The sequence below is a fragment of the Chiloscyllium plagiosum genome, chromosome 33 (genome assembly GCF_004010195.1).
Source record: "Chiloscyllium plagiosum isolate BGI_BamShark_2017 chromosome 33, ASM401019v2, whole genome shotgun sequence".
In the NCBI taxonomy this organism is placed as follows: Eukaryota; Metazoa; Chordata; class Chondrichthyes; order Orectolobiformes; family Hemiscylliidae; genus Chiloscyllium; species Chiloscyllium plagiosum.
The window spans coordinates 35,106,551-35,125,173 of NC_057742.1; the positions used below are offsets into that span (position 1 = coordinate 35,106,551).

General features: G+C 41.7%; 1 protein-coding gene across 1 annotated transcript in view; it reads left to right on the forward strand.

The window, feature by feature from the left end:
- LOC122540015 (vesicle-fusing ATPase) overlaps nt 1-18,623 on the forward strand; it is a 278,045-nt gene that overhangs the window by 223,040 nt on the left and 36,382 nt on the right. The window contains exons 18-19 of the mRNA XM_043675302.1: nt 922-1,056; nt 8,231-8,344. Coding sequence (XP_043531237.1) covers nt 922-1,056; nt 8,231-8,344 — 249 coding nt within the window. The remainder of the gene's footprint in view (nt 1-921; nt 1,057-8,230; nt 8,345-18,623) is intronic.

Below are 18,623 nucleotides of genomic sequence, written 5' to 3' on the forward strand. Positions count from 1 at the left end.
TCCCCCCACCTTGTCTCAGTCTAATCCATCGAATTCAGCACCGCCTTCCTAACCTGAGATCTTCTTCCCGACCTCTCCGCCCTCACCCCAGTCTGACCTATCACCCTCACCTTGACCTCTTTCCACCTATCACATTTCCGACGCCCCTCCCCCAAGTCCCTCCTCCCTACCTTTTATCTTAGCCTGCTGGACAAACTTTCCCCATTCCTGAAGAAGGGCTTATGCCCGAAACGTTGATTCTCCTGTTCCCTGGATGCTGCCTGACCTGCTGCGCTTTTCCAGCAATCTAGTTTATAGCCAGTGCAGTGCTATTGAAGTCTGGTCTTTGCAATGAAAGAAGTTTATGATATCTTTGAAATTTGGAGATGTAAGACTTGTCCAAGAATTTGTTCTATTCAGGACTACAACACTCAATGGTTTCTGAGTAACAGATTTGAGAATGCCAAAAATCAAAATGCCTTTGAGTGATCAGCTTTATATCGGCTCCCATGGTTTGCCACAACTTGTAGGTTTCAAGACTTTGAACTTGGGATGGTGAGGATGTATAGTGTGTGTGGTGGAATGGAGTCTGCAGGACCAGACTACCAATTACTCTGGTCAGCTAGTTCTGTCATATTCTGAATTAATGACTGCAAAGATACTAGAGTTGTTCCAGTTACTGACACTGTTCACTGGATAATGAGAAGAGGTGACAAACAGAACTGAATTTCCAATTGGTAACATCCCACAGCTGAATAGAATATGATTTCTGGTCAATTTCCTTATGAAGAATCATGACCCTGGTGGAATTTTTCAATTTTAATTCTGGTCCAGTTGGGAAGAAAATAGTGTTCTTTGATCATAATATGACTTTCTGAAGGGGTCTGACTTGTCGCTGATTCACTTATTGCTTATCATTGTCTCCTGTATTATTGTTTATAGAGCCGTAAGTTGTTAATCATTGGAACGACCAGTCGTAAAGATGTTCTTCAAGAGATGGAGATGATGGACGTTTTCAGTACCAGCATCCATATTCCAAACATAAGCACAGGGCAACAGTTGATGGAAGCTTTAGAGGTAAGCATATCTTTACAGAGAATATGAGAAGATGAATGTTAGAAACTAATAGAGTAGGATCATAATTTACAGCCTACAAAGAGGCCATTTGGTCCATTGTGTGTGTGCCAGCTGTCTGAAGATCAATTAATCTTGTTCCTATTCTTTTTTTTCCTGCAGCCTCGCAATTTTTCTTTTCTTCGGATGTTTATCCGATTGTTTCCCAGTTAAAAACACAACTGAACCTGCTTTTGTCACTCTTTCATGGTACTTAGATTGCAGCCAGTAACACTTATTTTTTTAAAAAGTCTTTATTTCCCTTCACTTCAGCAATACTGAAAATAACTTTCATGGTTAAGTAGTTGCTGATGGGGTTCACATTATAAGAACAAGTGCACTTCTTCTTATAGTAATGCAATAGATATGCACTTCCCCATGTCATTGGCATCTTGCTTGATATATTAAGTTTCAGCTATACTCCTGCATTCTTAGGCACTGAAATTTCTGTTTATTGATTTGTGCCTCTGTCTTTCTGTGTGTCTAAATCCTTGTGTTCATAAACTGAAAGGATGGCAAATGAGTTGCTCAGCATATGGTACATGGGAATTTTCTGAATGGGTAGAATTTAATGACCCTGGGAGTGGGCTGCAAAGTAGGCATGTGTACTGCCATTTAGTTGGTTCAGATTTGTGGAGTGCAGATTCCACCACATCCCTCACTCACCCCAATTAAGTTTGGGTGGGTAAGGTGAGTGGCAGCCTCTCTGGCCCTAGACAAGTTGAGACCCATATGTGACCAATTATGAGCCACCTAAGGATCTCATCTCACCAGTGCTTGTATTTGACCTTTAGGGCCCACACTTGACTAGTGTCATATCCACCACCTTCAACCTCCACCACTGGCACACAGTGGTAGCAGTGAGCACCATCTACAAGATGCAGTACATTAATTCATCAAGGCTCCCTTGACTGCAATTTTCAAACACCTGTCCTCCACCAACTGGAAGGACAATGGAACACCAACACCTGTATGCTCCCCTCAAAGCCACGCACCACCCTGACTTGGAATTATATTGTCATTCTTTTAGTGTCAAAATCCTGAACTTTGTCCCTTGCAGGAGCATGGGTGCACTGTGGTTCAAGAAAGCAGGCTTATCACAACCTTCTCAAGGGCAGTTAGAGGCTGGCAATAAGGCTAACTTATTAGTTGAGTGCAGCACGATGGTTCAGTGGTTAGCACTGTTGCCTCACAGCACAAGGATTCCAACCGCAGGCGACTCTCTGTGTGAAATTTGCGCATTCTCCCTATGTCTGTGTGGGTTTCCTCCAGGTGTTCCGGTTTCTTCCAACAATGCAAACATGTGCAGGTTAGGTGAATTAGCCATGCTAAATTGCTGATAGTGTAGGTTATTAGCCTGGGGTAAATCTAGGGTCGGGAATGGGTCTGAGTGGGTTATTCTTCGGAGGGTTGGTGTGGACCTGTTGGGACACTGTAGGGATACTAATGCTAAAGAGAAAGCTAGCTGATTCAGTCCACACCCACAGAAGGATTTTTTAAAATGTGCATGTTTGGCATAGATGAATGTTCCAAATTCGCATTGTCCAAGGTATGGCCTTGTTCTCCATACATGTCAAAAGTGCTGGCTGACACTAAATGAGTCATTTTTTAATACCATAGTTCTGAGATGATGGCAAAGGTTGTGAAAGCATATGCATTTGTTTCTCAGCCACAGTAATCAGAATAAACTGTCTAATACAGCACTCATTACTGAGACTACAATGAAGGGGAAGGCAGGATTTCACTTACCATATTAATATAAATTTTGCAGTTATTACATTACAAACCAGAAATTAAAAAGCTTTAATATCATTAAGATGCAGGGATTTCCCCCAGAGTCATTTACGTAGCCCAAGATGTTCATTTAGTAATGCTGGTCTATGGGCATTCCATTATGTTTAATCCTCTCAGCAAGTTTAATCTGGGGTAAACTACATTTGATTAAATTGGATCCATGTTCATGATTGAATTGAAAGTAATCATTAACCTCATGGTGGCTGAGTAATTTTATTGCTTGACTGTTAAATCAGAAACTCAGCTTATTTTCTAGGGTCACAGGTTCAAACCCCACCATGGCAGATGGTGGAATAAAAGGTACTGTGGAGTTAAGAATCTACTGTGATGATCATTAAACCATTGTCAATTGTTGGAAAAACCCAACTGGTTCACTAATGTCCTTCAGGGAAGGAAATCTGCTATCCTCACCTGGTCTGGCCTGCGTGTGACTCTAGACCCACAGCAATGTGATTGACTCTAATTGCCCTCTGAAATGGCCTAGCAAGCAATTCAGTTGTACTAATCGCTACAAGGTCTCAAAGAAATGAAACTGGACAGGTCACCTGGCATTGACCTAGGCTCCAGAAAAGACAATGGCAGAAATACCACTGTTGACTCTGCAAAGTCCTCCTTACTAACATTTAAGAACTAGTGCCAAAATTGGGAGAGCTCTCTCACAGACTACTGAAGCAACAGGCTGACATAGTCATACTCATGGAATCATACCTTACAAACAATGTCCAAGACATCACCATCACCACCATCCCTGGATATGTTCTGTCCTACCAGCAGGACAGACAGCAGAGGTGATAGCACAGTGGTGTACAGTTGGGAGGGACTTGCCGTGGGATTCCTCAACATTGACTCTGGACCTCATGACGTCTCATGGCTTCAGGTTAAACTTGGACAAAGAAACTTCCTGCTGATTACTATGTACCATTCTCCCTCAGCTGATTAATCAGTACTCCTCCATGTTGAGCAACACTTGGAGGAAGCACTGAGGCTGGCAAGGATACAAAATGTACTCTGGATGAGGAATTTCAATGTCCATTACCAAGAGTGACTTGGCTACTGATTGAGTTGGTCAGGTCCTAAAGGACATTGCTGCTAGATTGGGTCTGCAACAGGTGGTGAGAGAACCAACAAGAGGGAAGAGCACCTGACCTCATCCTTAACAATGTACCAGGTGCAGATATGTCTGTCCATGACAATATTGCTAAGAATGTCCACCACATATCCTTGTGGAAATGAAGTCCTACTTTTGCATTGACAATACCCTCCATCGAGTTGTGTGGCACCATCACTGTGCTAAATGGGACAGACTTCGAACAGATCTAGCAACTCAAGACTGAGCATTCATGAGGCACAGTGGGCCATCAACAGGAGCAGAATTGTACTTCAGCTCAATCTATTATCTCATGGCCCAGCATAATTTCCACCCACCCATTAGCATCAAGCCACAGGATTAGCCCCGGTTCAATGGAGAGTACAAGGGGGCATGCCAGAAGCAGCACTAGGAATGCTGGAAGATGAGGTCTCAGTCTGGTGAAGCCACAAAACAGGAGTGCTTGCATGCCAAATAGCTTAAGCGCCAAATGATAGAGCTAACGGATCAGGTCTAAGCTCACCACTCTTGCCACATCCAGTTGCGAATGATGGTAGACAATTAAACAATTCTCTGAGGGAGATTGTTCTACAAATATCCCCATCTCCAATGATAGAAGAGCCCAGCACATCAGTGCAGAAGATAAGGCTGAAGCTTTTGAAGCAACCTTCAGCCAGGAATGCTTAGTGGGAGATCGATCTCGCCCTCCTCCAGCAGTTCCCAGCCTTACAGGTACCAGTCCTCAATCAATTGGATTCCCTGCACACCAAATCAAGAAACGGTTGGAGACACTGGGTACTGCAAATGCTACAGGCCCTGATGGCAATGGTACTGAAGACTTGTGCTCCAGAACAGCCAAGCTGTTCCAATACAGTTACGACACTGACAATGTGGAAAATTGCCCAGTCTGTCCTGTACATTTAAAAAGTAGGACAAATTGAACCCAGCCAATTACTGCTTCATCAGTCTACTCTTGGTCATCAGCAAACTGATGGAAGGTGTCATCAACAGTTGCTATCAAGCAGAACCTGCTCAGCAATAAACTGCTCAGTAATTCCCAGTTTGGGCTCCTGACCTCATTGCAGCCTTGGTTCAAAACCGACAAAAGAGCTGAATTCCTGAGGTGAAGTGAGTGACAGCCCTTGACATCAAGGCTGCATTCATCTGAGTATGGCATTACAGTTTTGCTTCAGCACTTTGATCAGAGACATGTATAGCACAGAAAGAAGACACTTCAGTCCAACTCATCCAAACCGACTCAATATCCTAACATAATTAAGTCCCATTTGTTAGCACTTGGCCCATATCCCTCTAAAACCTTTTTATCCATATACCCATCCAGATGCCTTTTAAATGTTGTAATTGTACCAGCCTCCACAACTTCCTCTGGCAGCTCATTCCATACACACACCACCCTCCGCGTGAAAAGGTTACCCCTTAGGTCCATTTTAAATTTTTCCCCTCTCACCCTAAACCTATGCCCCCTAGTTCTGGACATCTCCACCCCAAGGAAATACCTTGTCTATTTACCCTAGACACACCCCTCATGATTTTATAAACCTCTATAAGGTCACCCCCCCCCCGCCCCCAAGCCTCTGGCACTCCAGGGAAAACAACCCCAGCCTAATCAGCCCCACCCTCTAGCTCAAATCCTCCAACCCTGGCAACATCCTTAAATCTTTTCTGATCCCTTTTAATGGTATCAGAGGGCAAATGCTCCAGTAGTTGGAGTCATACCTGATACATAGGTTGTTGGAGGTCAGTCATTTTAGCTGCAGGAGTTGCTCAGGATAGTGTCCTAGGCCCAACCATTTTCAGTTGCTTTATTAATGACCTTGCCTCCTCCATAAGGTTAGAAGTGGGGATGTTTACCAATGATTGCATAATGTTCAGCACAATTCACAACTCCTCAGACACCGAACAAGTCCTTGTACAAAGGGAACAAGATCTGAACAATATCCAGGCTTGAGCTGACCAGTGGCAAGTAACATTTGTGCCACACAAATGCCAGGCTATGACCATCACTAAGAAGAGACCATCTATCCACTGACCCTTGACATTCAATGGTGCTACCATCAGGGTTACCATTGACCAAAAACGCAACTGGATTCACCACATAAACACAGTGGCTACAAGAGCAAGTCAGAGGCTAGGAGTATTGTGGTGAGTAACTCACCTCTGAATGCCCAAACCCTGTCTACCATCCACTACAGCACAAGTCAGGAGTGTGATGGGATACTCTCCATTTGCCTGAATGAGTGCAGCTCTGACAACACTCAAGAAACTTGATATTATTCAGGACAAAGCAGCCTGCTTCACTGACGCTTCATACGCAAACATCCACTCCATCCACCAGCGACACTCAGTGACTGAAATGAGTACTATCTACAAGATGCACTGCAGAAATTCACCAAAGATCCTCAGACAGCACCTTCCAAACCCACAACCACTTCCCTCTAAGAAGGACATGGGCAACAGATACATGGGAACACCACCATCTTCAAGTTGCCCCCCAAGCCTCTCATCGTCCTGATTTGGAAATATGTCACCGTTCCTTCACTGTCACTAGGTCAAAATCCTGGAAATTCCCTCTCAAAGGGCATTATGGGTCATCCCACAGCAGGTGGACTGCAGTGGTTCAAGAAAGCAGCTCACCACCACTTTCTCAAGGGCAATTAGGGGTGAGCAATAAATTCTGGCAAGCTAGCAACGCCCACATCCCACAAATGAATGAAAGTAAAATTGTGATAGGTTCAGTTAATCATCTAGAAGGCCGTTTTACTGTACGAATATATTGGCATCACAACTTGTATGTTTAACCACTCCCCATTCCTCCTTTCATTGGACGGACATAAATATCTCCAAGAACGTTAGAAAATTAATTGTCACATCTCGGGTATCTTTTTGTAAGTTGTTGGATGCATTCAGATAGTGAAGTTGAGATTGAGGTAAAGAAGCATTTGGGCAATTGTTAAAGAAAAGTAGTTCTTAGGTCAGAGTTAGCATAGCTAGATGCAGAGTAAAATTGTATCAACTAGGTTCTACAACCTTCAGCTGGGATTGATGTTTTTTCAGATTCCTAAACGAGTAGTCTGAAGGCTTCTCTTGTAAAAGATTGCATGTTGATGCAGGGTTATGGTTTTTTTCTTACTGTGCATCTACACCAAGAATTCTTTTGTTAGGAAGCCTCTGCAGCCAGCAAAGGGGCTTGTTTTCTGACACTTTGGGATAACTTTGGAATTTGGTAAAGTTGGGAGCCTGATTGTGTATGTGCAGTCTTCTAAATCTGTCTCTGTGTCAAAGTGTAATACACGTTGTAACTGAAAGTAATTTACTTTTTTCTAGAAAATTATGTTTGGGATATCTTGAATTTAGGAAGCATATATATTTGGCCAAATGCCTCCCATCTAATGTACCATGGGTCAGATAACTTTTGCAAGAACTTGAACAGATTACCAAACGCTTGGATTTTCTTTTATCACTGCTGCTTTCATGTACTGTGTTGCCTCTAGTTAAGTTGCATGTCATTTAACTCCAACAATCAATAATTTATTCCTTTGAGAGAATGTACTTAGTGTCAATTGATACTTTTAAAGGAAATATAGTTGCCAATATATTTTTAAAATGATTTTTCTATTACATCAGTACCATTGGACCAGTTTCAAATCAAAATGGCCGTAACTGTTCATGGTTAACCCATCCTGATACTATGGTACTTAGTCACATGCTTATGTGGGTGGACTACCTTTGCTATCTCATTGTTATAGCTTTACATTGGTGTAAATTTAGTACATTATATGGTATATAATTGATATATGTTAACTGTAGCATATATTCATTCAATTATTTTGCATACTATATTTCTTTATTATTACCACATGAGTTAGCTTGTTATGGCAGTAGTTAAACCATGCAGGCCTTCATGGGTCAGTTAGTCAACTGACCCATGATTAGTACTCAGCTGACTTAAAGGCCATTACACTTCAAATGAGGAGAGGAAAACAGCCAGGCTTGCGTCCCATGGTACCTTTTATGGGAAATTCTGCAGTGTGGATCTTGACCAAGAGTTGAATGAAGAGTGGTGAGATGTCTTCTACAGTGAGTGCAATGCAGATGGTCATTGGGCTTTCTCATTTAAAAGGTGCAGGGGGCTAGGGCAGTGCTAGCATCAGTGGAATTACACCCCAGTAAAAGACCAATTTATGATGGAGAAAAGAGACTTTATTTAATGAGAATTAAATTGACTTATTTTTACAGCTTCTTGGCAGGTTTGATGATCGCGAACGAGCAAGGATCACGCAGCATGTGAAGGGAAACAATGTATGGATTGGTATTAAGAAATTGATGATGATAATTGAGATGTCACTGCAGGTGAGTTTGAACATTTCCAGTTTTCATGCAATTATTGTGCAGTGAAACAATTCTTCAGTTTGATGCTTCCTTTTTATGTTGTTACTCATTGATGGAATATGTGCATTTTTGGAATGAAGCAAGAGTCTTAGTTATTTGGTTTGCTCAATCTTGCTGTCAGTATTGAAGGCAGTCTTGTGTAATCCTTGGCATTTCATTTATCTCGGTCACTGCGCAGTTGTTAGTTATCTCATCTCTGAATCAGATGTTTGTAGGATAAAACCACAAGCACAGGAACTAGACTGACACTTCTCTCCACAATTATGTAAGTGCATGCATCATCTTTTGGAGGAGACATTAAACCAAGGACTAACTGCTCACTTAGCTCGCGAAAAACCTTCAAAGAAGAGCAGTGGTGACAGCCCAGTGGCTTTTCCAACCTCTCTAATGCAACAGACAAAACAAATTTTTTTGTTACTTTTCTTTGCCGCAAATTCTTGTTTATTTTCTTTTTCTCTGAATTTGTATTGACAAGATGCAAATGATTTTTTTTTTGTTTTTGTTTTTCAGGAAAGGAACTTTTTCCTCCTTTCCATTGATTTATATTGTACAAAAATGAAGTAGAATATCCTGCAGTTTCAAAAAACTTATTGATCACATCTCTAAACTGCACTTAGTAAAGACTTTCCACCCACCAATTTTGATCCAGCTGGTCTTCGATATTGTGCCCTGAGAGTCACCACTGCTTCACTGGTTCCCAGTATTTGTTTTTTTTTAACATAATGTGCTTGCAAATCTATGATGGAATTAGTGCACATAATTAATGTGGAAACGATTAAGTTGTATTATCAGTCCAACAATTGTGGCATCATTCCTTGTGTTATCATGTAGCTACAAGAACAGATGTCAATTTTGAGGAAATCTAGGAAAGCCTTTGCTTTCATGTCGATTTCCTCTTCCTTCGAAGTTAAACTGCTTGCATGGACTTCTGTGTTTTTAGGATGTTGTGTTTATATCTGTTATATAATTAGATGCCAGGTTTTGCCCATTCACCTTCTTGAAATTAGAAGAATAATTCAAATCGAAATGAATCATCTTTAGTTCTTTCCCTTTTTTTGATTTCTATTTGCCTGCTTTTCTAAGGGGTTGGCACTTTGCTTTCCAGTCATGGCCAGAAAATGTTGGTAAGCTAATTAAAATGCAATATTTTGATCTTCACCCGTCACTCCTGAGCTTTCTGATCTCTATTGGCTGCTGGTACAATAAACCCATTTTCAATTCCTGCCATGGCCACACCTCTCCCAATCTCTTGAACTTCTTCAGGCCCAAAAACAATCTGAGAACCCTGCATGCTTATGAATATGGCTTCTGGTGCAACTCAGTTTCCATCTGTCCACCATGGGCCCTGTGCTTCCAGTCTGAATGGCAACCCTCCACCACCACCCTCTGTTTTCTACATTCAAGCCAGTTCTGTATCCAAATAGCTAGTTCTCCCTACATTCCATGTGACTGAACCTTGCTAACCTGTCTATCCAGAGAACCTTGTCGAAGTCCATATAGATCAAGTGCGCCACTCTGCCCTCATCAATCCTCTTTGTTACTACTTTAAAAAAAGTTCAGTCAAGTTAGTGAGACATGATTTCCCATCAACAACGCCGTGTTGACTATCCCGAATCAGTCCTTGCCTTTCCAAATACTTGTTAAGTCCTGCCTTTCAGGATTTCCTCCAACAACTTGTCCACCACTGATGTCAGGCTCAGCAGTCTGTAGTTCTCTGACTTTACCTTACCATCGTTCTTAAATAGTGGCACCACGGTAGCCAACCTCCAGTTTTCCAGCACCTCATCTGTGACTATCGATGATACAAATCATATTCTTTCTAATATTCTTGTGACCTCTAGGGGGAAAAAAAATTACAGCTTTTGCTAACAGTTCTGGTCACTACACTACCAGAAGGATGCGGATGCTGTGGAGAGAATACAGGAAAGGCTTACCAGGGTGTTGTCTGCTTTGGGGAATTTTAGCTATGAAGAAAGTTTGGATAAACTGGGTCCATTTTCACCAGAATGCAGGAGGTTGAGGGGCAACCTGGTAGAAGTCTATACAATTGTGAATGGCATGGATAGAGTGAAATGTATGAGGCTTTTTCCCAGTGCAGAGGAATCAATTACTTGGGGACACAGGTTCAAGGTGCGAGGGGGAAAGCAGAGGGCAGTGGTCAGTTTAACAGAGATGTGGGAGGCACATTTTTTGCACAAAGAGCAGTGAGTGCCTGGAACACGCTGCCAGTGAAGGTGGTGGAAACAGAGTCAAAGACAACATTTGAAGAAGCACCTGAACGAATACATGAATAGGAAGAGAATAGAGGGATACAGATCATCTAAACGAAGACGGTTCTAATATAGAAGGGCAAAATGTGTCAGCACAGGCTTGGAAGGCCAAAGGACACTTCCTGTACTGTATTGTTCTTTGTTCTTTGTAATTGGTGAAGTAAAGTTTCGTGAATCCAGCACTCGATACCACTGCCCTGAATGTGGCTAATCCTAATCTGCATGTCAAAACAGTGTATGTTTGGTTATATCGAGGCATCACTACCAAGTCTACAGAAGAGATGAGTGAAAGAGCAAGTGTGAGAGGTTGTTTGGTTCTACTTTCCTGTGCAGTATGTGAATGTTCTAATCTCTTTTTAGTGACTTCCAGAATTCCAATCTCTTTCTGATCTTTGTGGAATGTATTCAACTTGGTTTAATTATAAACAAATTCTTTAATAATGAGTGCATTTTGGTTACGCGTGGTTGAACTAAACAAATTATGCAACTATACTTCGTAATTTACCATGGGCATGAATTGCTTTGCTAGCGCATGTATACAAAACTTTAGAATATCCCTGATTGTAACTATAATTGTTTACTTCCTCTTTACTGTTTTACAAGATTTTTCAAATTTTCTCTCTCTCTTTCTTTCTTGCTTTCTTTCTTGCTTTCTTCCCCATCCCCTGCAAGGTTATAGCTTAGTTTACATAAGAGAAGTGTGGCAGATAAATTGTTGTCAGTGGTTTTGTGCATACAAATGACAGAACAAGCAACCTTGTTCTTGGGTCGTGCAGCTTTTGTTCTGCAGGCTAAACCTGAAGGTTTGGTCCTGTATGGCACCTCCCCTACAGTCTAGTCTCCATGTTATATTCGAGCTCAGTACACAGCCCACCTAAACAGTAAAGAATGCAACATGAAAGATAACACTGTGCAGACTAAAAATAAATAGATGAAGCAGTGGCACAGTCAAAAATGTGGAGCATTTAGATTTCAGAAAGGAACAGACACCATAACAATTGTTTTGGATTGAACATAATGGCTACATAACATCTGAGAGCAAGATATTTCCACATCGATGTATGTGCAATATATTTGACCCAACAGGATTCATATGGATAAAGATAAAAGTTAATAAAGGATGCATAACACTATAGCCTACTAACCGCATTATATTGGGAGAAGGAATATACAGAGAAGTTGGGGCAACGAGTAAAATGCATAGAATAATAACCATGAGAGATTCCAACTATTCTAATATTAATTAGGCAAAAGCAATAGGTTAAAGGAATAAGAGAATAGAGTTCTCACAATGTGTATGTGTGATTCTTTTAACCCAGTATGTAAAATCTTGAACACAAGATTTGCTATTTCATCGAAAGGTAGAAATTGAAGCAATGATAGAAGTAAAAGAAGGGGAACAGCCAGCTGACGGTGATCACTTTAAGATGTTGATAGAAATGGGCATGAGTATGACGAAAACAAGGTGGACAGATGGGTGAGAAGCAGATTTTGAAGGACTCGGGTTAGAATTTAGGGAAAATAAAGTAGGCACGAATATTGGCAAATAAAGATACAGAACAATAATGAGAAATACTTTAAAATGTTGTTCAACAGTGTGCAAGAAAAATATATTCAGCTAAAAGGAAAGAAAAAATTAGTACGAGTGGATCTCCAGAGATGAACAAGGAATGATTTAAGCATTAAGAAAGCACATACTCACCAGAGCAGTGTACGATGAAGGATACTGGGCTCCTGAGCCAGAGCTTATCCACTTTGACTGCTTTTCTTTCTTTTTTCTTGCGTTTTTTTTTTCTTTTTCTCTCTTTTTTGTTTTCTGTACCTTCTGGAGGGAGCTTGGTCATGGAGGCAGTGGCAGCAATGGCAGCAGCTGGGGCCATGAGGCAGTTGGTGTGCCTAGGCAGGACTCTGGGAATTGATGGCATCATGGAAGTGACTTGGGGGCTGGAGCGACACCAGAGCTTGTGGCGGGGTGGCTGGTAATTGACTGACAGAGAGACAGCAGCACTGAGGCGCAAGGGTCGAGAGATCGAGCCCTCATGGGAAAAGCCTAGAGTAGAGCAACTGCAGGCCCATAGCTAAAAGAGGTCTATAATTTGGAGCTTTTAACTTTATTTCTTATTTACTGCTTTGTACTGAGAAGAACTATAATGTTGAACTTTTAACCTACTTCTTTAGTTTTTCTACTTTTTATCTAAATTTTGTACCTAGCCACCTTGTACCTAAGATGGCGCTTTGAATGGCAACTGTAAGCTTTCACTGTTCTCCTCTATCCCTGTACTTAAGTATACACGACAATAAAACACTAATTCTAATTCTAAAAATGGTTAGGTAGACAAAGACGAACTGTAAAATTCAGTGATCAAGGAACATAAAATATTTTATAGGAGCATCAGTTAAAAAGAATGCTATGACGGGCAGAAGAATAAGCTATTACCTGAAAGGTACAAGTATAGATGGGGTAGAGGAACCACTGGATCTTGGAGAACAAATGTATTAATCCGGAAAAAATGCACCTCAGATTAAAAGTCATAAACTCATACAGTGGAGAAAAGGCACCTTGATTCATGGCATCTGCACCAATATAACTACAGGCTGTACTACTAAAGGCACACCAATCCCAATTTCTTGCACTTGTCCCATATCCTTGAATGTTATGATGGGGCGGACAAAGTTAAAGATCACACAGGTTATAGTCCAACAGGTTTATTTGGAAGCACTAGCTTTCAGATCACAGCTCCTTCATGAGGTGATTGTGGATGATGGAATAGCAGTCCAAAAGCTAGTGCCTCCAAGTAAACCTTTTGGAGTATTACCTAGTGTTGTGTGACTTTTATCTTTATGATATTTCAAGTGCTCATCAAACTATTCTTTAAAGGTTGTAAGGCTTCCAACCTCCACTACCTTCCCAGATTCGCACCACCTTCTGAGGGGAAAAAGCTTTTTCTCAAATCCCCTCTGAATCTCCTGCACCCTTACCCTCAAACTATGCCCCCTTGTGATTGACCCCTCAACCGAGGGGAATAGCTGCTCTCTCTTCACCCTGTCAGTAGCCCTCATTATCTTACGCACCTCAATCATGTCCCCACTACAGACTTCACTACTGTAAAGATAACAATCCAAGCTTATCTCCTTATAGGAGAAAGTGAGGACTGTAGATGCTGGAGATCAGAGCTGAAAATGTGTTGCTGGAAAAGTGCAGCAGGTCAGGCAGCATTCAAGGAGCAGGAGAATCGACATTTCAGGCATGAGCTATATCTCCTTAGAGCTCAATTTCTCCATCCCAGGCCCATTCTCCTGATGAATCTCCTCTTTACCCCTTCTAGTGCTATCACATCCTTCCTGTAAGTGAACTGCATATATTACTCCAGCTATGACTTGACCAATGCACTGTACAACTCCAACATTGCCTTCTAATCCAACATTGCCTCCTTGCTGTTATACTCTAAGCCACGACTGATGAAAGCAAGTGTCTCATATCCCTTAACTATCCTATTCACATGCACTGCCAACTTCAGGGATCTGTGAACAATTACCCCAAGGTCCCTCTGTTTCTCTGAGCTACCCAATATCCCACCATTCATTAAATACTCCCTTGTTGTTTCTTCCAAAGTGCATCACCTTGCACTTGAGGGTTAAATACCATCTGCCACTGATCTGCCCATCTGACCAACTCATCTATATCTTCCTGCAATCTACAACCATTATCTTCACTATTAACCATTCTACCAAATTTGAGGTCATCTCACAACTTGCTTAACATTCCTCCCACACTTTCATCTATATAATTTATGTATGTAACAACAATAAGGGTCCTAGTACTGATCCTTGTGGATTACTACCATCAGTCACTCGACAGCTTCCTACCACTGTCATATTACTAAACCAGTTTCTGATCCATCTCAGCAAGATTCCGCGAACTCCATGTGCTTTAACCTTCTCAATCAGTCTCCCATGTGGGACATTGTCAAAAGCTTTGCTAAATTCCATTTAAACTGTGTCAGCTGAACTCTCCTCAACCACACACTTGATCACATTTTTTAAAAATTGTGACAATTTGTTCAGCGTGACTTCCCTCTACCAAAGCTATGCTGACTATGCATAATTAGCCCATGACTTTCCAAGTGGATATTAATTCTCTCCTTTAGATGTTTCTCCAGTAGTTTCCCTGCCACTGACTTCCGACTCACAGGTCAGTAATTTGTCTTCATCTCTACCATTCTTCTTGAAAAATGAAACTATATTAGCTGTCGTCCAGTGCTCTGGCACCTACATCATGGCCAGAAGGGAATTACAAGTTTGTCAGCCACGACTGATGAAAGCAAGTGTCTCATATCCCTTAACTATCCTATTCACATGCACTGCCAACTTCAGGGATCTGTGAACAATTACCCCTTGCCTCCCACAGCAGCTTGGGATGCAGTTTATCCAGGCCAGGGCAGTTGTCCATTTTTAAGCCTGACAGAGACTTTCATGCCTCCCCATTTCCGATGTTAAACTGTACAAGTTTTCATCAGTCCCTTTTACTGAATTCTGTACCTAACTTCTCCTTTTCCAGGATGCAGACTGAAGAGTAGTATTTATTTAACCCCCCTCCAATGTCAAGCATCTTCAAATACAGGCTGCCACCTTGATCCCTAATGGACCCTACTTTTTCCCTGGTTAACCTCTTACCTTTAATGCATTTATAAAATATCTTAGGATATAAAAGACAAAATAAAATGGAAATTAGAGGAATGAAATTTAAAAGAAGGGAAGTTGTCTTAAACCTGAATTGAACCTTGCTTAGACCAGACAGAGTATATTATGTAATTTTGGTCTCTTGATTATGAAGAAAATGGGGAGACACTGAAGAAGATTTGTAATGTGATACCAGAATTGCATGATGTACATATCAAGAAAGGATTAGCAGCTGGGTCATTCTACTAAAAATAAACATTTGAATAGGAAATAGAGATACAGCAAACTTTGTTTTAACCAGCACCTTATGAACCAGTTGTCTTGTCAAACCGGCAAACGTTATATGCCTCAAATACTGTGAAGTTTACTGTATTATTCTTATAGTTTAATTTATTTACGATAATGTAAATATACTTATTCCGTTGAATGACTACACAAAATATCAACAGTTGATTCAATTTCGAGTCAATTTCTCTTGAAATACCAGTAGTCAGTTGGTGGTGCGAGTGAGAAGGCTCTCTGCTGGGAAGTTTCATTTAAGACAAAGTTACATTGTTGTTTAAGAAATTTATGCTATAAAGAAAATAAAGCAGCGATATGTGTACTCCCTGCGTTATGTTTCTATTATTTAATGTGTGTTTTTACATTGATTATGTCGACCTCTTGAATTATCCAGAATATTTGGTCAGTTGGCATACCCCTGTTCCCATAGATACCAGATAATTATGAAAAATGGTATTGAAAGAATGAATGCAGAAAGATAACATTTCTCTACTGTGATAATGTGGTATAGTTGCTATAGGAAGGATAGAAGGGAAGGCAAGAGAGGAGGGGCAATCGGGTTGTTGGTTAGGAAAACATCAAAACACTACTTGGGGAGGATGTTGTCCTGTGAAGCTATATGGGTGGAACTGAGAAATAAGTGGGTAATCACTTTCATGAGATTGTACTATAGATGCCCCAGTAGTCAACAGGAAATTGAGGAGCAAAAATGTAGAGAGATTGCAGATAGCTGGAAGAATAATAGTTATAATAATAGATGATTTAAATTTTCTCAACAAAGACTGGGATTGCCATGGTGTTCAGGTCTTGGATAGGGAGGAATTTGTTATCACTATTCAAAAAATGTTTCTCAATTGTTATACAAAGGAAACTCGGTTATCCGAACGAGATGGGCGGGCTGTATTTTGTTTGGACAATTGATTATTCGGTTAATTGATTCAATGCCTATCTGGGGCTCAGAGTTTTCTGAAGTTTCCTTTTTCCTCGCTCTGCCTGCCTTGCTCCCTCTCGCTGTTTCAGGGTTTGTTTCTGAGCAGACACACATTTGTGGGTCCTGCAACATTGCTAAAGCCTCCCCCCGCCCCACCAGTCAGGTCAATGTGATTGACACAGCAAGCGCTTGGTAAGTCTGCTCCAGAGGCAAGGCACCAGCACACCACACGCAAGCTCCTGCCTCCCTGTCCCCACTCCCGCTCCCCCTTCCACCCACAACCCCACTCCCCTTCCGCACCACTCTGCCACATCCGCCCCCACTCCCCTTCCACCCACCCAGCGCACTTCTGCCCCCAACCCTGCTCCAGCCCCCCCGCCCACTGTCCTGGGCAGCCAGACTGCACACCAACAATAAGAATGCTGCTGCCTTTGGGCGCTGAGTCTCAAAATAGTGTGCGCACGCGCACACACACAGCCACACACACAACTACTACAACTTTTTGACAAGTTCCTCATTGCCCTCTACAGGACAATTTTGGAGAGATTATTTGGGGACGGTGTTAGGGTACACCCCTGTATAAAACTCCAGGGAAAGTGTGGGGGGGGGGGGGAAAGAGAGAGAGACAGAGAGCGACGGTGGGAGGTCAGTCAATTGGAGATGGTGCCTGTGCCCCCATCAATGTCCAGGATTGTTCTCGGCAGCATTTCAGTAAGCCAACATCATTTTTATCATTGTAAACAAAAGTGTTGGAATAGTGTTGGAAAGGCCTCTTTAATGTAATGTTTGTATTGGGATCTATTGAGATCTATTTCAGATATTCCAAAATTCAGATAATTGATATTTGGATAATTGAGGTTCCTCTGTATAGAATCCCCTATGAGAGTAGGGGCAAAACTCAACGACCTTGTGATTAATAAGGCAGGGCAAGTGATTGCAGTGTTAATGGGGGAGCACTTTGCGATCAATGACCATAATTCTACTCGTTTTAAAATAGTTATGGGAAAGGATAGGTCTGGACAGCAAATTGAAGTTCTGAAATGGGACAGCTAATTTTGATGGCATAAGACAGGAACTTTCAAAAGTTGCTTGGGGAAGGCTGCTCACAGGTAAAGGGATGTCTTGGTGATAAGGGCTTCTTGTTCAGACAGAAGGCCTGTGACCAAGAGTGTGCTGCAAGGATTGGTGCTAGGTCCACTGTTGTTTTTGATTTAGATAAACAATTTATATGAGAATATAGGAGACATGGTTGCTAGATGTACGGCTGACACCAAAATTGGTGGTGTAGTGGACCATGCAGAAGGTTATTCAAGAGTACAATGGAATCTTGATCAAATGGGCCAGTGGGCAGAGGAATGGCAGATGAAGTTTAACTTGGATAAATGTCATGTAAGACACACAGTGCTGGACTTACACAGTTAATGGTAAGGCCCTGGAGAATGTTATCAAACAGAGACACTAAGGGGTGCATGTCCATAGTTCCTTGAAAGTGGCGTCACAGATAGACAGGGTGGTGAAGAAGTAGTTTAACACACATGTTGTCATCAGAGTATTTCGTACAGGAGTTGGAACGTCATATTGTGGCTGTGCAGTACATTAATAAGACCACATTTGGAGTACATAGTACATAGAACATAGAAAAATACAGCGCAGTACAGGCCCTTTGGCCCTTGATGTTGCACCGATCCAAGCCCACCTAACCTACACTAGCCCACTATCCTCCATATGCCTATCCAATGCCTGTTTAAATGCCTATAAAGAGGGAGAGTCCACCACTGCTACTGGCAGGGCATTCCATGAACTCACCACTCGCTGAGTAAAGAATCTACCCCTAACATCTGTCCTATACCTACCACCCCTTAATTTAAAGCTATGCCCTCTCGTAATAGCTGACTCCATACGTGGAAAAAGGTTCTCATGGTCAACCCGATCTAAACCCCTAATCATCTTGTACACCTCTACCAAGTCACCCCTAAACCTTCTTTTCTCCAATGAAAACAACCCCAAGTGCCTCAGCCTTTCCTCATACAATCTTCCTACCATACCAGGCAACATCCAGGTAAACCTCCTCTGCACC